At 41.2% G+C, this 21,525-nt stretch overlaps 1 protein-coding gene across 7 annotated transcripts in view; it reads right to left on the bottom strand.

The window, feature by feature from the left end:
• The window catches only part of c1h8orf34 (chromosome 1 C8orf34 homolog), a 319,455-nt gene that overhangs the window by 36,841 nt on the left and 261,089 nt on the right, over window positions 1-21,525 (bottom strand). For all 7 annotated transcript variants that reach the window (XM_059982462.1, XM_059982473.1, XM_059982489.1 and 4 more), the window contains one exon: window positions 7,469-7,589. In XM_059982462.1, the coding sequence (XP_059838445.1) occupies window positions 7,469-7,589 (121 nt within the window). The remainder of the gene's footprint in view (window positions 1-7,468; window positions 7,590-21,525) is intronic.

Genomic DNA, 21,525 nt, shown 5'->3' with positions numbered 1-21,525 from the left:
TCATAAGCAGACCTAATGAAGAGTCTCAAGCCAAAATGTTGGCTGTTCATTCCCCTCCATAGATGCTGCCTGACTTGCATTTTGTGTGCATCACTCTATACCAGGTGTTCCCAACTTGGATTCCACAGACACTTGGTTAGCAGTAAGATTCCATGGCATAAAAAAGGTTGGGAGCCCCTGCTCCATACAATGAAAAAGCTGGTGGGTCAAATAAGAAAAGGAATGGAGAGATTACTTCAGCATTGAACTCTTCTGTTTCCACCAACCAATCCTCTTTTTAGAACACTTTCCTTGCAACCTCAAGCTATCCAATACTTGTTCTTTCACTTCTTCTCTTCTCACTGTCCACAGAACCGAACATACTTTCCAGGTATGGATTGGATTTTGTCCAATCCAGTGTACTGCTTTCCATGTTTATACCATGGCTCACCCCTCCCCTACGTTAGAGAAAACAAATCAAAATTGCATGAAAACTTTGACAGAGCACTTTCATTCAGCCAGCAGGAGTAAGTAAGCCGGAACTTTCTGTTGTCTACACTTTAATTCTCCATTTCAGTATCACTCTGGCCTTTTGGTCTTGAGGTTCTTCCATGGTTACAATGCAAGCTTGAGGAACAGCATAAAAACACAAAATGCTGGCAGAACTCAGCAGGCCAGACAGCATCTATGGGAGGAGGTAGTGACGATGTTTCGGGCCGAAACCCTTCATCAGGAGTGAAGTAACATGGGATGGTCGAGGGGGGTTAAGAAGTGGGGGGAGGGATGAAGTAGAGAGCTGGGAAGTGATAGGCTGGAGGGAAATGGGCTAGGGGGAAGGTGGAGAATTATGGGAAATAAAAGAGAAAGAAAGGTAGGGCTGGGGGGAGATTATAGTGGGGGGGGGGGGGGAAGAGAGAGAAAGAGAACCAGACTAAAATAATAGATAGGGATGGGGCAGGGGTATCAGCAGAGGTCTGTGAGTTGGATGTTCATGCCGGCAGGTAGGAGGCTACCTAGGCGGGAGATAAAGTATTGCTCCATCGACCTGCGTGTGGCCTCATCTTGACGGTAGAGGAGGCTATGGACAGACATGTCGGAGTGGGAGTGGTCTGTGGAATTGAAGTGTGTGGCCACAGGGAGATCCCGCCTGCTGGAGGACTGAGCGCCGGTGTTCGGCGAAACGGTCTCCCAGTCTGAGGCAGGTCTCCCCAATGTATAAATGGCCACATCGGGAGCACCGGATACAGTATATCACCCCAGTTGACTCGCAGGTGAAGTGGTGCCTCACCTGAAAGGACTGTCTGGGGCCTGGGATGGTGGTGAGGGAAGAAGTGTGGGGGCAGGTGTAGCACTTCTTATGTTTGCAAGGATAAGTGCCTGGAGGGAGGTCGGTGGGGATGGATGGGGGGGGATGAATAGACAAGGGAGTTGCGTAGGGAGCGATCCCTACGGAAAGCCAAGAGTTAGGGGAGGGGAAGATGAGGCCTTTCATTCTAGGACAAAGGAGATGTCTTCCTTTTTTAAAGAAAGGGGCTTCCCTTCGTCCACTATCAACTCTGGCCTCCATCGCGTCTCCCGTATTTCACGCAATCTGCCATCACACCATCCCCCCGCCAGCCCACCAGGGATGAAGGCCCCCTGGTCCTCACCTATCACCCTACCAGCCTACAGATCCAACATATAATCCTCCGTAACTTCCGCCAACTCCTACGGGATCCCACCAGCAGACACATCTTCCCCTCCCCACCACTCTCGGCTTTCCACAGGGATCGCTCCCTACGCGACTCCCTTGTCCATTCATCCCCCCCATCCCTCCCCACCGATCTCCCTCCGGGCACTCATCCCTGCAAACGGAAGAAGTGCTACACCTGCCCCCACACTTCTTCCCTCACCACCATCCCAGGCCCCAGACAGTCCTTGCAGGTGAGGCACCACTTCACCTGCGAGTCAACTGGGGTGATATACTGTATCCGGTGCTCCCGATGTGGCCATTTATACATTGGGGAGACCCACTGCAGACTGGGAGACCATTTCGCCGAACACCGACGCTCAGTCCTCCAGCAGTGGCGGGATCTCCCTGTGGCCACACACTTCAATTCCACAGACCACTCCCACTCCGACATGTCTGTCCATGGCCTCTTCTACCGTCAAGATGAGGCCGCACGCAGGTCGATAGAGCAATACCTTATCTCTCGCCTAGGTAGCCTCCTGCCTGCCAGCATGAACATCCAACTCACAGACCTCCATTGATACCCCTGCCCCCCCCTTACCCCCATCCCTATCTATAATTTTAGTCTGGTTCTCCTTCTCTCTCTTTTCCCCCCTCACTATAATCTCTCCCCCCCCCCCAGCCCTACCTTTCTTTCTCTTTTATTTCCCATAATTCTCCACCTTCCCCCAGCCCATTTCCCTCCAGCCTATCACTTCCCAGCTCTCTACTTCATCCCTCCCCCCACTTCTTATCCCTCCACGACCATCCCATGTTACTTCATTCCTGATGAAGGGTTTTGGCCTGAAACATCATCACTACCTCCTCCCATAGATGCTGTCTGGCCTGCTGAGTTCTGCCAGCATTTTGTGTTTTTATTTATTTCCAGCATCTGCAGATTCACTCGTGTTGCCTTTGAGGAACAGCACCTCTATTGTGTCACTATTCTGGACTCAATACGATCTTAACTTCTGTGCCTGTATCAATTGTTTATCTGTGATGTTGGCTCAATATATGTATCTTCCTCTTCCCCTCTTGGAGCAGAGGTCATGCCCAGCCTAACCTGTTCTGCTTTTTGCAATTATGACATTAATTTGTCTCTGTTCCCTCTCTCTAACTGCCCCCAGTCACACAATAACTAGATAAGACCATAAGACCTTAAGATATAAGAGTAGAATTAGACCATTTGGACCATTGAGTCAGCTTTCATAGAACCGTAGAACCACAGAACATTACAGCACAGTACAGGCCCTTCAGCCCTCCATGTTGTGCTGACCCACATAATCCTTTAAAAAAATTAGTAAACCCACACTACCCCATAACCCTCTATTTTTCTTTCATCCATGTGCCTGTCCAAGAGGCTCTTAAATACCCCTAATGTTTTAGCCTCCACCACCATCCCTGGCAATTCACTCCAGGCACTCACAACCCTCTGTGTAAAAAACTTTCTCCTGATGTCTCCCCTACACTTCCCTCCCTTAATTTTGTACATATGCCCTCTGGTGTTTGCTATTGGTGCCCTGGAAAACAGGTACTGACTATCCACCCTATCTATGCCTCTCATAATCTTGTAGACCTCTATCAAGTCCCCTCTCATTCTCCTGTGCTCCAAAGAGAAAAGTCCCAGCTCTGCTAACCTTGCTTCATATGACTTGTTCTCCAAATCAGACAACATCCTGGTAAATCTCCATAGCTTCCACATCCTTCCTATAATGAGGTGTCCAGAATTGAACACAATTGCGGTCTCTACAGAGATTTGTAGAGTTGCAACATGACCTCTCTACTCTTGAACTCAATCCCCCTGTTAATGAAGCCTAGCATCCCACAGGCCTTCTTAACTACCCTATCAACCTGCACAGCGACCTTGAGGGATGTATGGATTTGAACCCCAAGGTCCATTTGTTCATCCACACTCTTAAGTAACTGACCATTAATCCTGTACTCAGTCTTCAGGTTTGTCCTTCCAAAATGCATCACCTCACACTTATCCGGATTGAACTCCATCTGCCATTTTTCTGCCCAACTCTGCAGCCTGTCTAAATCCTCTTGTAACCTTCAACAACCTGCAGCTCCATCCACAACTCCTCCAATCTTCATGTCATCCGCAAACATACTCACCCATCCTTCCGCCTCTACATCCAGGTCATTTATAAAAATCACAAATAGCAGGGGTCCTAGGACAGATCTCTGCAGCACTCCACTAGTCACTGACCTCCAGGCAGAATACTTTCCTTCCACATCTACCCTCCGCTTTCTTCCGTTAAGCCAATTTTTTATCCAAACAGCCAAGGTTCCACTTATCCCATGCTTCATGACTTTCTGGATGAGTCTCTCGTGAGGGACCATGTCAAATGCTTTGCTAAAGTCCATGTAGACCACATCCACTGCCCTATCATGGTTGATCCATTTTCTCCCTCAGCCCCAATTCCCTGCCTCCTTTCCATATCCCTTCATGCCTTGACTTATCAAGAATCTATCAACCTCTTCCTTAAAAATAGGTAGACTTGGCCTTCACAGCCGCCTGTGCCACGAATTACACAGATTCACCACTCTCTGGCTAAAGAAATTCCTCCTCACCTCCATTCTAAAACTCCTCTATTCTGAGGCTGTCTCCTCTGGTGTTAGATTCTCCCACCATAGGAAACATCCTCCTCACATCCACTCTATCGAGGCCTTTCAATATTCGATAGTTTCAATTCAGTCACCTCTCATTCTTCCGAATTCTAATGAAGACAGGCCCAGAGCCATCAGATGTTCTTCATATAACAAACTGTGCAATACTGGAAGCATTTTTGTGAACCTCCTTTGAACCTTTTCCAGTGTCAGCACATCCTTTCTAAGATAAGGTGCCCAAAACTGCTACCAATACTCCAATTGAGGCCTCACCAGTGCTTCCTAAAGCCTCAGCATTACATCCTTGCTTTTATATTCTAGTCCTCTTGAGATGAATGTTAACATCACATTTGCTTTCCTCACCACCTACTCAACATGCAAGTTAACCATTATGGAATCTTGCTCAAGGACTCCCAAGTCTCTTTGCACCTCAGATATTTGAATGTTCTCTGCATTTAGAGGATAGACAAGCCTTTTGTTTCTTCTACCAAAGTGCATGACCATACACTTCCCAACATCTGCCACTTCTTTGCCCATTCTCCTAATCTATCCAAGTCCTTCTGTAGCTTTTCTACTTCCTCAATACGATCGCTCACCCTCTACCTTTCTCTCGATGCTGGGGGGAGTTTGCTGCCGATTCTCTAGTCAGAGAGTTTCAGAATAAAAAGCGATGTGGCAGACTGTAAAATCATAACAGTGCCTGTTGTTGGTCTCCCCTTTCGCTGTGGAATGAGTGACATCTCTCTGTCCTTTGTTAGTGAGAAGGATAGAGCCTCTGGCATGTCAAACCGTTGGGTAAACAATAGTTTTTGTTGACTGCAGATCATGGTCTCTCTTTGGGCGTTTTGCTATTGCTTGCTTGGTGGGTGGTGGGCACTGATGCTTTTTGCTGAAATGGGTGGGGGGAAGAGAGGAGAGGGGGCTTTTGGGTTCTAACATTTTACTGTCATTCATTCTTCTGGGATTCTTCTGTTAAGAATTTTGGGTCATATACTGTATACATTCTCTGATAATAAACAGAACCATTTGATCACCACCATAAGCAAAGAAAACTGAGAGAAAAATCTTTGTTTTCATTAACTTGTCCAGTTATTTTCTCTGAAATTTCTTGCTAGCATTCTGTTTGGGATTTGGAAGTTGGAAGACAATGAGAGAGGTCTGATCATAGGCACAAAAGCATACATTTACTGCTACAGAAAATTTGCCAGCTTCCTGGAATGTGCAATTTCATTTTAATGCACCCTTCACAACATAATCAATTACATCCCATCACAGCTTTTCAGAATACAGCCCATCATCCCAGATTGCTCCTTCAGTCAGCCCAAATGTTTCATATTGGCATTCACTGAGGACTTTTGAGTGAACTCTTAGGGAGAGAAACTGTCTTTCAGCAGGTGGGCACTACAATGACACAATACCATTGAAATCTCTTTTATAAGGAGCTGCAAAGGCTCTTGACACTTAACTTGGAAGATACCCATAAAACAATTACAATGATGTATTCCACCGCCCAATTTTGAAGGATCTTGCACCAAAGGTGTTAATTGTTTCTCTTTCCACAGTCTGCACCTGATCTGTGTTTTCAGCATTTTTCTGTTTTTTACTCCATTGATCTGGTCTTCAGTCTAAATGAAGGGCCCTGACCTGAAAGATCAACTAACCTTTGGCTGCCTGACCTGCCGAGTTTCTCCAGCTCTTGCTTTTTTGTAGCATTACTGACCAGATAGAAACTATCCTAACACTGTTTGTTTTCTTCACCACATTCACTATCTTTTTTCAACTTCAATCTGGTGCTGCAAGCAGTAAAGTTTTAGAACATAAAAACAAAGAAACATTTAATAACTTGGCACATTCGTCATTCATGAAGCAAAACATCTTGTAGTGTACTTCAATGAACTCTTTCTAACACGCTAACATGGCTAAGTGAATTATCTCCAGTGACTGAAATGAGTGAAATGGGAAAGGCAGGGAAATAAATTACAGATCCTGATGAACCGGTCTGCATACTTGAGAATTGGCTGCCTTCTCTATGCCATCCCTAGAATTTCAGAAACAGTGAAGTAAGTTTGTCTAGATGTTAAACTCAGAGAGGTCTTATTGAAGAAATAGTTGTTAAATACCTGTCCTCTGCCATATTTTGCATTCCACACAATGCCAAAAAGATAGGCTTTTCCCTTGACATCTAGTCAAAGAAGAATCACCTCCCATACTTCTGGTCTGTCTGTGCTCCAATAATATGCAGTTTCCTCTTGTCTCATTTGGTATTAGGGCCAAAATAAGGGGTCTTTGTAAAATGAGGAATTTCTTTTACTCAAGAGAATGCTGTGTTTTTGGTGTTCTTTACCCTAGATAGATGCAGAGGCAAAATTGTTGATTGCATTCAAAATGGAGATTGATAGACTTCTGAATAGAAGGAAAATCAAGGGTTTTGGGGATATGCCAGAAAAACTGTTTTGAGGCAGATCAGGAATAAAGATCTTCGAATGCCAAAACAAACTGGTGGGGCCAAATGGCCTGTTCCCTGCTCCTATTTCTTATGTGTTCCTGGCATAGAACTTTCAAGGCTGTGTGTCCCCTCAAGTAGCAGATTTGGTGTTTTTTGCCCTACCATTTTGCTACGTAATACAATCAAAATGAAGAACAATGAAAGGCAAATTTTCTAGCATTGCCCATATATCTGTAAGTGCACCCCTATTCAGACATGCATCATTTAAACATCTCGACTTCAAGACTAGGAAAACTCTTTGACGCGTGCAGTAGAAGGTCACACTTCGGTTTGCTCTTAACTGTTTTTAGTAATTTCTTCTGCAAAGATTAGGTAAGACATGGACGACAGGAAACTCATGAAAGAGACTAAAGAATTGTTAATTTCTCTCACTAAGTATTATATACTGTACCCCCTTAGAAATATGTGTCAACTCCATCCACATAGGGAGCTAACACTCAACTAGTGTCTGAATTATTATGACATTGTGTGTTAGTAAACTGATTCCAATACCCCAGAAGGATATCAACTACTGTTCTTCAACATTATTACTAATTGTGTCGCTCCAAAATCCTCCCATTTTTGTGCAGATGTTCAGAAATCATAATGCAATGTCATTTTTGTAGTGAAGATTACAGATGATGACTAACACTCAAATAAGAGCTAAATAAAGGGAATCTTACCATTGAGCTGCTTCTCCGCTGCTAGCAATTCCTTTGAGGCTGAGGAATCTTTTGACTGCTTTTGATTCAGGGAGGCTCCACTTTGGTTTGACAACATACAGGATTCCCAGAATGGTTGGCGCTACATTTGCAAAAAAATAGAGAAAATGTTTCTAAAAGAATTTTGCAATTCATAATTGAATGGATTTACCTTGGAAATAAAATCCATACATCAAAGTTCAAAAGTTCAAAGTAAAATTTATTATCAGAGTACATACATGTCATCACATACAATATTGATATAATTTTCCTGTGGGCATTCTTAGCAAATCTGTAGAACAGTAAATATAAATAGGATCAACGGACAACAAACTGTGCAAATGCAGATATAAATTAATAGCAATAAATAATGAGCATGAATTATCAATGTAACAGAGTCCTTAAATTACGGTAGTTATCCCTTTTTGTTCAAGAGCCTGATGGTTGAAGGGTAGGAACTGTTTGTGAACCTTGCGGTGCAGGTACTGAGGCAGTTATACCTTCTACCTGATGGCAGCAATGAGAAAAAAAGCACAGCCTGGGCTGGAAGGGTCTTTGATGATGGATGCTGTTTTTCTATGGCAATGTTTTAGGTAGATGTGCTCAATGTTTGAGAAGGTTTTATCCATGCTGTACTAGGCTGAATCCACTACCTTTTGTAGGATTTTCTGCTTAAAGGCATTGGTGTACCCATACCAGGCCGTAATGTACACCAGCTACTCCATATTATCTTACCAGTACATCAATCTAGACCTTGCAGCATTGAAATTCCACACAGATACTAACATCATCTATGATATCTCACATGGGACTTGTGATTCTCCCACAAAATTCAAATAAAGTAGACAAAACTATAGGAATTATAATTATAGGAAAGATGTCAACAAAATAGAGAGAGTACAGAGAAGATTTACTAGAATGTTACCTGTGTTTCAGCACCTAAGTTACAGAGAAAGGTTGAACAAGTTAGGTCTTTATTCTTTGGAGCATAGAAGGTTGAGGGGGGACTTGACAGAGGTATTTAAAATTATGAGGGAGATAGACAGAATTGACGTGGATAGGCTTTTTCCATTGAGAATAGGGGAGATTCAAACAAGAGGACATGAGTTGAGAGTTAAGGGGCAAAAGTTTAGGGGTAACACGAGGGGGATTTTCTTTACTCAGAGAGTGGTAGCTGTGTGGAACGAGCTTCCAGTAGAAGTGGTAGAGACAGGTTCGATATTGTCATTTAAAGTAAAATTGGATAGGTATATGGACAGGAAAGGAATGGAGGGTTATGGGCTGAGTGCAGGTCGGGTGGGACTACGTGAGAGTAAGCATTCAGCACAGACTAGAAGGCCGAGATGGCCTGTTTCCGTGCTGTAATTGTTATATGGTTATAAATACGCAGAACTGTGTAATTTTAGGCTTGCAATACCAGAGGCTGTTTCACCATGCATATTATCGGAGCTCTATGCTGTCCTTTGTTCATATAATCCTTAATCATGTAGTTTCAAACAGGTATCTTTTTCTACTACCTAGTAGACCCACTGCCCTCTTGGTGGGGTTAAAGCGATTAGTAATCACTACACATTACAAGTCCTTCGGCCCAGAACGTTGTGCTGACCATGTAATCTACTCTCAAAACTGTCTAGAATTTCCCTACTGCATAGCCATCTATTCTTCTAAGCTCCATGTACTTATTTAAGAATCCCTTAAAAGATCCTATTGTATCCACCTCCTCCAGTCAACCTGTGGACAAATCCAGGGACCTGGCAAATTTTCTGTAGCAGTAAGTTTATACATCCTCATCAAAAGACCAGACCTCTTTCATTGTCTTCCTCCTCCCAAATCCCAAATAGAATGTTACCAACACATTTCAGGGAAAATAATTGAATACGTTAATGAAAGCAAAGCTTTTCTTCCACTTTTCTTTGCTTGTGGCAGTGATCGTAATAAATCTTTACAATTCTGGTTTATCTCAAAGAAGCAGAACTCTGAATGTTTAGATTTGGTGCTACTAACACTACTATATATGCAGCAGAATATAATTACAATGAAATCTGATAGTGCAAAGTTTGTAATAAAGAAAAATGCAAGGTTGTAAGTTAATTCATTATGTAACCAAATGGAATAAATCATGGAAAGTCCCTATTTACTTTTCAGGATATTGGCCAAAAAAATAAGCATTATAAATATAACAGTGCATTTACAGGTATACTGAGTGACATATCACTTTTAGTACCTGGAATGAAGTAATTTTTTAAAAAATCAAATAGACTACTGTAACACATTGCCAGAATGCAAGGATACAAGCTCCTTTAGAAAAACAGACATTTGTAAGTTGGTAAACAAGTGAAAAAAGGTGGGTTGAATTTACTTACTCAGTCTTGCCAAAAAAATTACCTCCATGTCCTTAATTTTTAAAAAATCTGACACTATTTCCAGTTCAAACTGCAATATGGAAATATTCAAATAGTCTTCATAATCTCCACTAACCAGAGAAAAAGTTATCACAAATGAAGCTGAACTGTAGAATTAACTTCTGCTTATACATACAGAGTATCAGGTGAGGTATTTGAAGGTGACTGTTGCTGGGGTCATTGTGCTCACCAATTTTGCACAAAAAATGTTGGACTCTAGTCTCAGAAGAACTGTTTGTAGAAACCCAAATAATGGGCTTGCTTTGCAGAGAATTATCCTTACAATATATTCTCAATTCTCTATATGTCCCATGTTAAAATGTTTAGAAAGAATATTCATTATCTTAGTGCCTTGTTTCTTGCTTCATGTCATTACAAGTTTCTGATAATATGGCCAAGCTAATCATCCATGCATTGCACAGAAAGTACTATGTGATTGCTGTGGAACACAGAGGCAAATACAAAAAACATTCATAACTCTTGTGCATTTGTGTCAATAGAAGATAAATTGTAATACAAAAACAATAATAAATTTACACTCAAGTGTTTATGCGTTGTCCTGATCAATTATTTCCCATGGCAAGGTGGTTGTTAACTAACGACAGGTAATTTAAGAATGATAGTTCCATCCATAGTGTTTGCCTTCATAAAGTGCAACATTGACAAGACTACAGGCCCAGCCCACCGAGCAAAGCTAGTCTGGAAATCTCTGCCTAAGAGAATGGTGGAGACCAAACTCCTCACATTTCAAAGATGTCTCAGTGAGCTTTTGAATAGCCCAGGGGTGGGCAAACTTTTTGACTTGTGGGCCACAAAGGGTTCTAAAATTTGACAGGGGGGCCGGACCAGGAGCAGATGGATGGAGTGTTTTGGTAATACACCTCATAAGAGAAAATAAAATATCATGGGATATGTAGAAAACATGTGCTTTAATTTCAATTGAAAATGAACAAATGCATTACAGCAAAATATCTGTCTTTGAAGTCCCATGGTATTTAGCTATTTATTAAAATGACTTTTAAAACACTGAAAATTAAATGAATAAAATAGCTTTTTTTAATAGTAACAGTTATTATTTTAAAGCACTGAAAATTCTGTTATCCTTCAAGACATTATCATCATCACTCTCCTCCTGACTGTCTTTATTTCAAAAACGGTAGGAGATGCAGGTCTACTTGTCCTGCTCCTTCTTATTCAATTGTCCCCTTTGCCAAAACTCAACAATGACCAGCACAAGGACAGAACAGTGACAGCGCGCCAGTATGCGGAGCGCGTTATTTGATCTGGAGCGCGTTTTTTATTTTGAGAACGTACGTGCACCTGCGCACTACTCATGTCCATCACTTAACAGAAATGACATGTAACATGTAAGGCATATTAAAAAAATATTTTCAAATGCATTTTTTACATAACACAACGAAGAAACTTATTTTTAATTTCAGTGGGAACAGTGTTGTTGGTCTCCCTTTTTAGCCAGCGCATCAAAGTCTGGATTTAGTTTTGTTGTGGCGATTCTCAGGATGGATCTGAGGTGTTGGCCAGTTAACTTGGATCTGTGGCTGGCTTTGTTGATGTTCATGACGCTGAACGCCTGTTCACACAAATAGGTCGAGCCGAACAAAGAGTAAAGTGCAAATGTGGAGTAATACGCTGCACCTCAACAAAGGTCAATGTATATAGAGTGCGTCATCTATTGGGAAAACGCCAGAATTGCGGGGAAAAAACGTTAACAAGGTTTATTAATATAATTTCATCAAGTTCTGCGGGCCGAATAAAAAACCTTAACATATGGCCCCCGGGCCGTAGTTTGCCCATGCCTGGAATAGCCACAACCTGCAAGACAACAAATGGTGAGATGGGAAATGGGATTAATCTCAATAGCTTTATTCTGACCAGCATATTGGCAATGGGCTGAATGGCCTTGATTAGAGTTGATCAGTCTCTAGTTTGATGATAAGCAATTTGGCAGAATAAGAATTGGTCCTTTAAAAACAATAGTCTAAATTATGTAGAGGAGCAAAGGGAACTACAGATAAATATTTACAAATCATTAAAAGTAGCAGGTTAATCAGGCAAATAAAAATCTGAATGCAAAGCAGAGGTGTCTAATTCTGGAAGAATATAATTGAAAAGCAGAGCTATTATGTTAAACTTGCACATAATTTTGGTAAGAACACAATTGGCTTGCAATCTAAAGTTCAGGTATCTCTTATCTACAAAGAATACAGAGAAATTGCAATAAAGATTTACAGGGTTTTTATCAGAACTAAGAGGTTACAATTGTTAGAAAAGATGGAACATTCTTCAATATTTTTCTCCCGAATAAGCTTACTTCCTGGGAGGGAGGGAATGTAAAGCAGTAAATCAATGTGGAGTTGAAAAAAGGAGCTGTAATTTATTTCCACTTGCTTACAATTTCAAAACAAAATTGAGAAGATAAAAAGTCCATCCCACATGTCTGGATCCCTCTTGATTCTTAATTAACTTGTTAAAGTCTGTATTATTAAAAACATGTGCAATGGTAATAGCAGAAAACAGTATACTAACTCAGTTCACAAAATACTTGAGTGCAGAGAAAATGAGAAAAATCACTGAAGTTTGTATTCAATCCACTTTAATTTCCCAACATAACATACTTAAAATGATTCTTTATTTTCAATGATTTACTTCATGCTAGGGTCTCGCTTGACTAACCATCAAATTCACTGGAGGCAATAGCAAGAATAGTTAAGGCTATTGTGGTGGATGCAATAAATGTAGGTTTTTAAAAGAACTTTGATAATTTACTGTGTAATGAACAAATTAGAAAAGACAGTGTCAGTGGCATCATGAGTCAAGTAACAGAATGGGTGCCTGAAAGTCAGAAAATGGAGTAGTGGTAAATATGACATCATTTGGTTAAAATTGGAGAAGTCAGGTCCCTTAATTATGAGAGGCTGTCCAATCACTAACATTTCTATCAGAAATTTAGGGAAAATCAGTTCCCTTAATTATCAGTCAGATCAATCCCTAACTATCACTTATATTAGTAACGCTAACTTTGAAATCAAAGTCATGTTTTTTAAAATTTGTTGAAAATACCAAATTTTAGTGCTACTCTATATATTTGGAAAATTTTATGTAATCAGTACTGTAAAGGATTATTGGACATTACAACAACGTATTAATAAACAAGGAATGGCTACATATTTGATGAACTGATTTCAATCTAGATAACTGAGAATGCATGCTAGTGTGAAAAATAAGATCACATGTGCTGGAAGTTGCGATACCAGACCAACTTTGATCTCCCATCCCGAACTCTCCCCGTCTTGCCACCCTGAACCCTCCCTGCCTTCCCACGGTCCTCCCTCCGCTGCATCACCTTCGGAGATTGCTGAAGCGAAGATAAAGGATTTATTTTTAAAAACATGTGCTAAGACCAAAGTAATCTGATTGTATGATTACCCAATACAATCAAAGAGATTTAATGAACTTAAGCATCATAAATTTCTCACTTTGTTACATAAAAATCACAAAGATTAAATATAGATAAATAAGGCAATAACGAATATATCAAGCACTGGGATTTGTTTCTTTTAGAACAGAAAAGTAAGTATGTTATGCTAAACTTGTATTGAACCTTGGTTAGACCACAGTGAAATATCTCTTGCAGTTCTATGCCACACTATAAAAAAATTGTATAGAGACACCCGGGAAGCATACAAAATAATTTTACAAGGATGGTAGCAAGTATACAAGGTTGTAGCTTTTAGGAAAAGATGATCAGGCTGGGAGCCTTTTATCTTAGAAAATGGCAGCACAAGAGTGACATAATGGAGATAATTTCTAGAATTGCACAGTTGGGGAGAATAAATACAGGGAGATTTTCCGCATCAGGAGAAGAGCAAAGCTAGAAGCCCATTGGTAATCATCAAAGTCAGCAGTAATAGATTTGCTATACTAGAGCAACCATGTGCTCTGCACTGCTTCTCAAATTTTGTTTTGTTGGAAATTATTGGAACAAATTACATTTACTATTACCAAGTGGTAGTGAGCATCAAAGCAAAAACTCTTTAACTCCGGCAGCAAGGAAAATCCGTAACTCACTACCACTGGTAGGTAGCAGTTAAAGAAAATACTGGCCAAAAGACTATAAGATATAGGAACTAAATTAGGCCATTCAGCCCATTAAGTCTGCTCCACCATTCCATCATGGCTGATCTATTATCCCTCTCAACTCCATTCTCATGCCTTCTCCTGACAACGTTTGGCATTGATACTGATCAAAAGGCTATCAACCTTCACTTTTAAAAATACCTAATGTCTTGGCTTCCACGGCCTTCTGTGGTAATGAATTCCACAGATTCACCAGCCTTTAGCCAAAAGGAGTTTAAAAAGGAAGATAAATGCATATGAATAAAGACAAGCAAAAAAATATCAGGTTGCTCAGCCTATTGGATAGAGTTAAAATCACAGATAAAAGGAATGCCACCTTAAAGTAGAACAGAAATAGAGACCCCCAATTGATTGAGGAGGCAGAAACCCTTGATGATAATTGATGGGAGATGTCATACTCTGACAAGCATGGCTATATACTCTGTTTTGTGCTTTACTGTATATTCTGTTTAATAACATGGTGTGCCATTATTCTAAGCATCTTAATTATCTGTTGTTTTCTTACTTCCCTGAGGTTTTTGAGGACTAATGTGACTCCCAAGTCAAAAAAAAAGTAAGGCTTTTGCTTCCATTAGTTTTGCAAATATTACGAGTTACCAGACCCTGGTCTGAAGTTCCTTACAGGGTGCACTTTAACTGGATTTTAAGTATACGATGAGAGAGGGACATCTACTGACCTCCCTGCAACTCACTGGCCATAGAATCTATTCAGCACAAAATCAAATTTTAGGTTCACCAAACCCACACTAACAATCAAGCACCCAGCCATGCTAATTCAACTTTTGCTCTTGGATCCCCATCAATTTATGCACTCCTTTTTCTTCTTCTCCTGTGTGGGAATGTGGGAATTGCCCGCACTAGGCAATTCTGCCACCAACCCACCTGCTGTTGGATGTAAGTGGAAACAGGAGCACCTGCAGGTAACCCACTTGGTCGCACGAAAAATACGCAGAGGTAAGATTTTTATGCAGAGAGTGGTGAGTGCGTGGAATGGGCTGCCGGCGGTGGTGGTGGAGGCGGAAACGATAGGGTCCTTTAAGAGACTCCTGGATGTGCTACACGGAGCTTAGAAAAATAGAAGGCTATGGGTAAGGCCTAGGTAGTTCTAAGGTAGGGACATGATTGGCACAGCTTTGTGGGCTGAAGGGCCTGTATTGTGCCATAGGTTTTCTATGTTTCTATATAGACGGCACCTAAGTTTGGGATTGCACACATGTCTTGAGAGTGAGCAAACAGCAGATAGTGTGCCACTCAGATTCAGAGGTGCCACCAGTCAGCACGAAACAACAAGCTACATCATAAAAGCTTTTCTCAACATAGAATAGTACAGCACAGTACAGGCCCTTTGGCCCACAGTGTTGTGCCAACTCTTAAACCCTTCCTCCCATATATCGCCCCACCTTAAATTCCTCCATATACCTGTCAAGTAGTCTCTTAAACTTCACTAGTGTATCTGTCTCCACCACAGACTCAGGCAGTGCATGCACCAACCACTCTCTAAGTGAAAACCCTTCCTCTAATATCCCCCTTGAACTTCTCACCCCTTACCTTAAAGCCATTTCCTCTTGTATTGAGCAGTGGTGCCCTGGTGAAGAGGCGCTGGCTGTCCACTCTATCTATTCCTCTTAATACCTTGTATTCCTCTATCATGTCTCCTCTCATCTTCTTTCTTTCCAAAGGGTAAAGCCCTAGCTCACTTAATCTCTGATCATAATGCACACTCTTGAAACCAGGCAGCATCCTGGTAAATCTCCTCTGTTCCCTTTCCAATGTTTCCACATCCTTCCTATAGTGAGGCACACATTATGTCTTAAGTAGCATTGATAAGTGACCAGTGTCTCCAGTTCTTCCTTTCCAAGCCTTGTTGCTACCATTAGTCCTGGACTGCAAAGCTTAAAAGAAACAACTGCTGGAAGAAATCAGAGGGTCAGGCAGCATCTGTGGAGCAAAATGGACAATCGATGTCTCACATGGAGACCATTCAACTGGATAGGACCTCGACCCTCATTTTCTTCAAGTTTACCTGCAGAAAATTGAAAAGCAAAGCAATGTTGAGCCACAGAAGAGTAATGGAGTCAGTGCTGTCTGACTCACTTATTGCATGTTCGGATAGTTTGTAGACTTCACATGTGCCTGATGCATTCGCCACATCACAGCGGGGCCATAGTTCCATAATCCAAGATCTCACACACACCCACATTTTCAGCCACCTTCCCTCTGATCCATGTCATTTGTGCATTGAATTTGCTTTTAAACCTTTGAGTGGTGTTTTGACTGTACAACAGTTCAGGGTGAGCAAGCTGCTGATTTTCTATTATTTAACTGATTTATTTCTATTAGCGGGCAAGGGCAATACCAGAGGGTTGAATACATGTGAGAATTGTGCATATTGTGCAATACTGAGGACATAAACTCTTAGTGAGGTAAACACAAACCTTGACCTGATACAGACTGTTTACTTGATTAGGAGACCTTGCTAAATCTGCTTGTAGGCTTCTTAAAAGATTGCAATCTTGAAACCAAATGCTTCCTATAATTGATCTTTAAAAAAAATGCAATCAAAAGAATCAAGTGTGTGTACAGACAGAGATTCTGCATCTACCTGGAGGCACCAGTATGCACTGATCTACTGGTCTGTATCCAGATATTATAGGCAATCTGCCAAGTGATACCAGATTACACTGATCACAGTTCTTTTTACATAGCATTTCCTGGCTCAATCAGTGTTTATGTTTTATAATGCCTCCAATCAACAAACTCTTTTAGGCTAAACAATTAATATAAAATCAGAAGTCAAGTTCCCCTCAATCCCTTAATTAACATTAAACAGATTATCTGGCAATAGATTATCCTAGAGCAACAGATGATCATATCAGAGACATCTCCCCTCCCCTACTCTCCCTGCAGAAGCTTCTTTTGTCTCCTTCCCAGTTTTTCTTCCAACAGATGCCAACTGACCAACTGAGCACTTCCAGTATTTTCTGTTTTCACTTTAGACTTCCAGCATCAATGGTTTTTAAAAAAATTTTGACTGTCATTATTATCATGCTTCATCTAAGAGTTGCCCATGTACAGAAGTAAACACTGTATTTCTTCCTATAGCTCTGACTATTCTTCAAAAGTACTTCATTGACTGTAAAGCCCTGCCATTTCATGACGGCTGATCCATTTTTCCTCTCAGCCTCAACCTTCTGCATTCTCCCCGTATCCCTTCATGCCCTGATCAACCAAGAATCTATCAACCTCTGCCTTAAATATACATTAAAGATGACCTCCAAAGAATCCCACAGATTCACTATTCTCTGGCTAAGGAAATTACTCATCTCTGTCCGAAAAAGACACTTCTATTCTGAGGCTGTGCCCTCTACTCTTTGACTCTCCAACCACAGGAAACATCCTCTGCACATCAACTCTACCAAGGCCTTTTGCCATTCAATAGGTTTCAATGAGGTCATCCTTCATTCCTCTGAATTCTAGTGAATACAGGCCCTGAGCACTCAGACACTCTTCATATGACAAGCCAATCAATTGCTGGAATCATTTTCGTTAACCTCCTTTGAACCCTCTCCAGTTTCAGCACATACATTCTAAGAGAAGGGGCCCAAACCTGTGCACAATACTTCAAGTGAAGCTTCAACCTTACATCCTTGCTTTAATATTCTAATCCTCTTGAAATGAATGCTCACATTGCATTTGCCTTCCTCAACACAGACTCAAACTGCAAATTAACCTTTAGGAATCCTACACAAGGACTCCCAAGATGCTTTGCACCTCAGTTTTTTGTATTTTTTCTCCATTTAAAACCCTTTCATTTCTTCTATCAATGTGCATGACATACATGTCCCGACACTCATCTCCCATTTCTTTGCCCATTCTACTAATCTGTCTAAGTCCTTCTGAAGCCTCTCCACTTCCTCAAAACTACCTGCCCCTCCACTGTCTTCATATCGTCTGCAAACTTTGCAACAAAGCCATCTGTTCCATCATCCAGATCATTGATGTATAACATAAAAAGAATCGGTCGCAACACAGGCCCCTGTGGAACACCACTGGTCACTGGCAGCCAGCCAGGAAAAGCTCCCTTCATTTCCATTCTTTGCCTCCTGCCAGTCAGCCACTGCTTTATCCATGCTAGAATCTTTCCTGTAATACCATGGGATTGTAGCTTGTTCAGCAGCCTCACATGTGGCACCTTGTCAAAAGCCTTCTGAAAATCGAAGTATACAACATCAATCGATTCTCTTTTGTCTATCCTGGTCATTATTTCTTCAAAGACATCCAATAGATTTGTCAGACAAGATATTCGCTTCAGGAAACCAAGCTGACTATGGCCTATTTTATCATGTGCCTCCGAGTATCCTGAGACTTGATCCTTAATAATCGACTTCAACATCTCCCCAACCACTGAGATCAGAATAACTGGCCTATAGTTTCCCTTCTTCTGCCTCTCTCCCTTCTTGAAGAGTGGAGAGACAGTTATAATTTTCCTGTCTTCCAGAACCATTCCAGAATCTAGTGATTCTTGAAAGATCATTACTAAAGCCTCCACAATCTCTTCAGTCACCTCTTTCAGAACTCTGGAGTGTACACCATTTGGTCCAAGTGACTTATCTATCTTCAAACCTTTCAGTTTCCCAAGAAGTTTCTCCTTAGTTATGATAACTTCACACACTTTTTGCTCCCTAACACCTGGAACTTCCACAGTGAAGACTGATGAAATGTACCGATTCAGTTCGTCTGCCATTTTGTTGACCCCCATTAAAGCATCTCCAGCATCATTTTCCATGATCCGATATCCACTCTAAAGGAACTTCTGGTATCTTCCTTAATATTACTGGCTAGCTTACTTTCATATTCCATCTTTAACTTCTTAAAGACTTTTGTAGCTTCCTTCTGTTGGTTTTTAAAAGCTTCTCAATCCAAAACTTCTCACTAATTTTTGCTGTATTATATGCCCTCTTTTTGGCTTTTATGTTGGATTTGACTTCTCTTGTCAGCCATGGTTGTGTCATCTTGCCTTTAGAATACTTGTTCCTCTTTGGGATGAATATACCCTGTGCCTTTCGAATTGCTTCCAGAAATTGCAGCCATTGCTGCTCTGCTGTCATCCCTGCCAGTCTTCTTTTCCAATCAATTCTGGCCTAATCCTCTCTTATGCTTCTGTAATTCCCTTTACTCCAGTGTAATATGGTTACATCTAACTTTAGCGTCTCCTTTTCAAATTTCAGGGTGAATTCAATCGTATTTTGATCACTTTCCCCCCTTTACCTTAAGCTCTCTAATCAATTCTGGTTCATTGCACAACACCCGATACAGAATAGCTGATCCTCTAGTGGACTCAAACATGAGCTGCTCTAAAAAGCCATCTCATAGGCTCTATAAAAATACCCCCTCCTGTAATCTAGCACCACCATGATTATCCCAATCTATCTGCATATGGCAACTCCCCCATGTCTATTTTAACATTGCCCTTTTGGCACGCACTTTTTATTTCCTGTTGTAATTTGTAGACTACATCCTTACTACACTTTGGGGGTCTGTATGCAACCCCCATCAGGGTGTATTTACATTTGCAGTTCCTTAGCTCTATTTACAATGATTCAACACCTTCTGGCTCCATATCACCTCTTTCTAATGACTTGATTTCATTTTTTACCAACAGAGCAACACCACCCCTTCTACCTTCTTGCCTGTCCTTTCAATACAATGTCTATCCATGGACATTAAGCTCCCAGCGATAGTCTTCTTTCAGCCGTGATTTGGTGACGCCTACAACATCATGCCTGCCAATCTATATCTGTGCTGCAAGTTCCTCTACCTTATTCCATATACTGCGTGCATTCAAATACCTTCAGTCCTGTATTCACCCTTTTCAGTTTTGTCACACTATGCTCAACCTTTTGATTCCTAACTTTGTCTGTGCTTATCTTATGGATTTTAGGCGGCTGATTGTGAAAATTACCACAAAATTTCCCTATCATACACCCTTTATAAAATTGCCTATGTTTGTTATTTCAATTCATAATTCAAGCCAGACTAACTGATGTGAAGATTAAGGAAGGCATTTTTGTTGGTCCACAAATCAAACAGGTCATCAAGGTCAGGCAGCTCGAAGAACCTCCACTGGGACCAGAGAAAATCGCATTGAATGCATTCAATGATTTGTTGAAAATTTCTAAGGTTACAAAATACATTTGATAAATGCAATGCTTTTCCATTCTTTCAGTTGTTTCCCCATAGCTAAGGGGGTAGGTGGTTAAATAGGTAGTGTAGCATCCATTGTTTAGCTGCCAGATATGTACAAATATCAGGGTGGTAGAGCAACACCTTATATTCCATCTGGATACTCTCCAACCTGATGGCATGAATATCAATTTCTCTTTCCAGTAAACAAATTCACCCCACCTCCTCTACTCCCCACTCTGACCTTTTACTTTCTCTATCATTTCACTCTGGGTTCCCTCCTCCTTCCTTTTCTCCCATGGTCCACTCTCCTCTCCAATTAATTTCTTTCTTTTCCAGCCCTTAATCGTTCCCACCTACCTGGCCTCACCTATCATCTTCCAGCTAGCCTCATTCCCTTCAATCCCCCACTTTTTTATTCTGGCATCTTCTCCCTTCCTTCTCAGTCCCAAAGAAGGGTCTCAGCCCAAAACTTTGACTGTTTACTCTTTTCCACAGATGCTGCCTGACCTGCTGAGTTCATCCAGCATTTTGTGTGTGTTGCTATCAATAAGTAATGTTCAGGCTGCTGTAATGGTTAGGGGAGCATACACGTGTACCTGATAACTGCAAGTGACATAAGGACTGTGAAGATCAAGATGTTAATCAATGAAATTTGATTTTGGTTCTGCTCTTTTCACACACTTCACTCCACTTGACGCATTCAATTCATAATTCTGAACACAAAGTCAGCCTCCTGAAGGAACTCATCAGCTCAATCCACTGAGTTCCTCTAGCAGATTGCATGTTGCTCCAGATTCCAGCATCTGCAGTCTCTTGTGTCTCCATAACGTCAACTTCCACCTACAGTACTTAAAAGGAAACATAAACCACAAATGAGTTTGCAGCTGGGTTATTTCTTGTGACTGCTGATGCAATTGTCCATAATGTTGGAATTTTCTTGGATCTGCTAAAAATCTGACCATATGACAGGGAATGGTCACTGGTGTGGAAGCACATTCTGTTCTCTTGGCAACATTAAAAGCCTGCACTGAGAAAAGTTACCAGATGTGTGTGGCCTGGTAGAATTTCCTCTGGGAATTAGTGATTGAACAAGTGAAAAGAAACCATGGAAGGGAAGGAAGGCAACTTTCCAGAAAACCACAAGGAGAAGCCAAACAGCAGGACAGCATGTTGCCCCACAGTCTGCAGGGACATTTTCCTTAATTCATCTTTGGAAAGGATCAATGTTGATCAGTGGTGCATGGAAAAGAGATTATAACTGAAATTGGCCAACTGATACAGCTACATTGAGAT

The sequence above is a fragment of the Hypanus sabinus genome, chromosome 1 (genome assembly GCF_030144855.1).
Source record: "Hypanus sabinus isolate sHypSab1 chromosome 1, sHypSab1.hap1, whole genome shotgun sequence".
Lineage (NCBI taxonomy): Eukaryota > Metazoa > Chordata > Chondrichthyes > Myliobatiformes > Dasyatidae > Hypanus > Hypanus sabinus.
The sequence above is the reverse complement of the archived record's forward strand: the minus strand, read 5'-3'. Positions and strand labels throughout refer to the sequence as shown.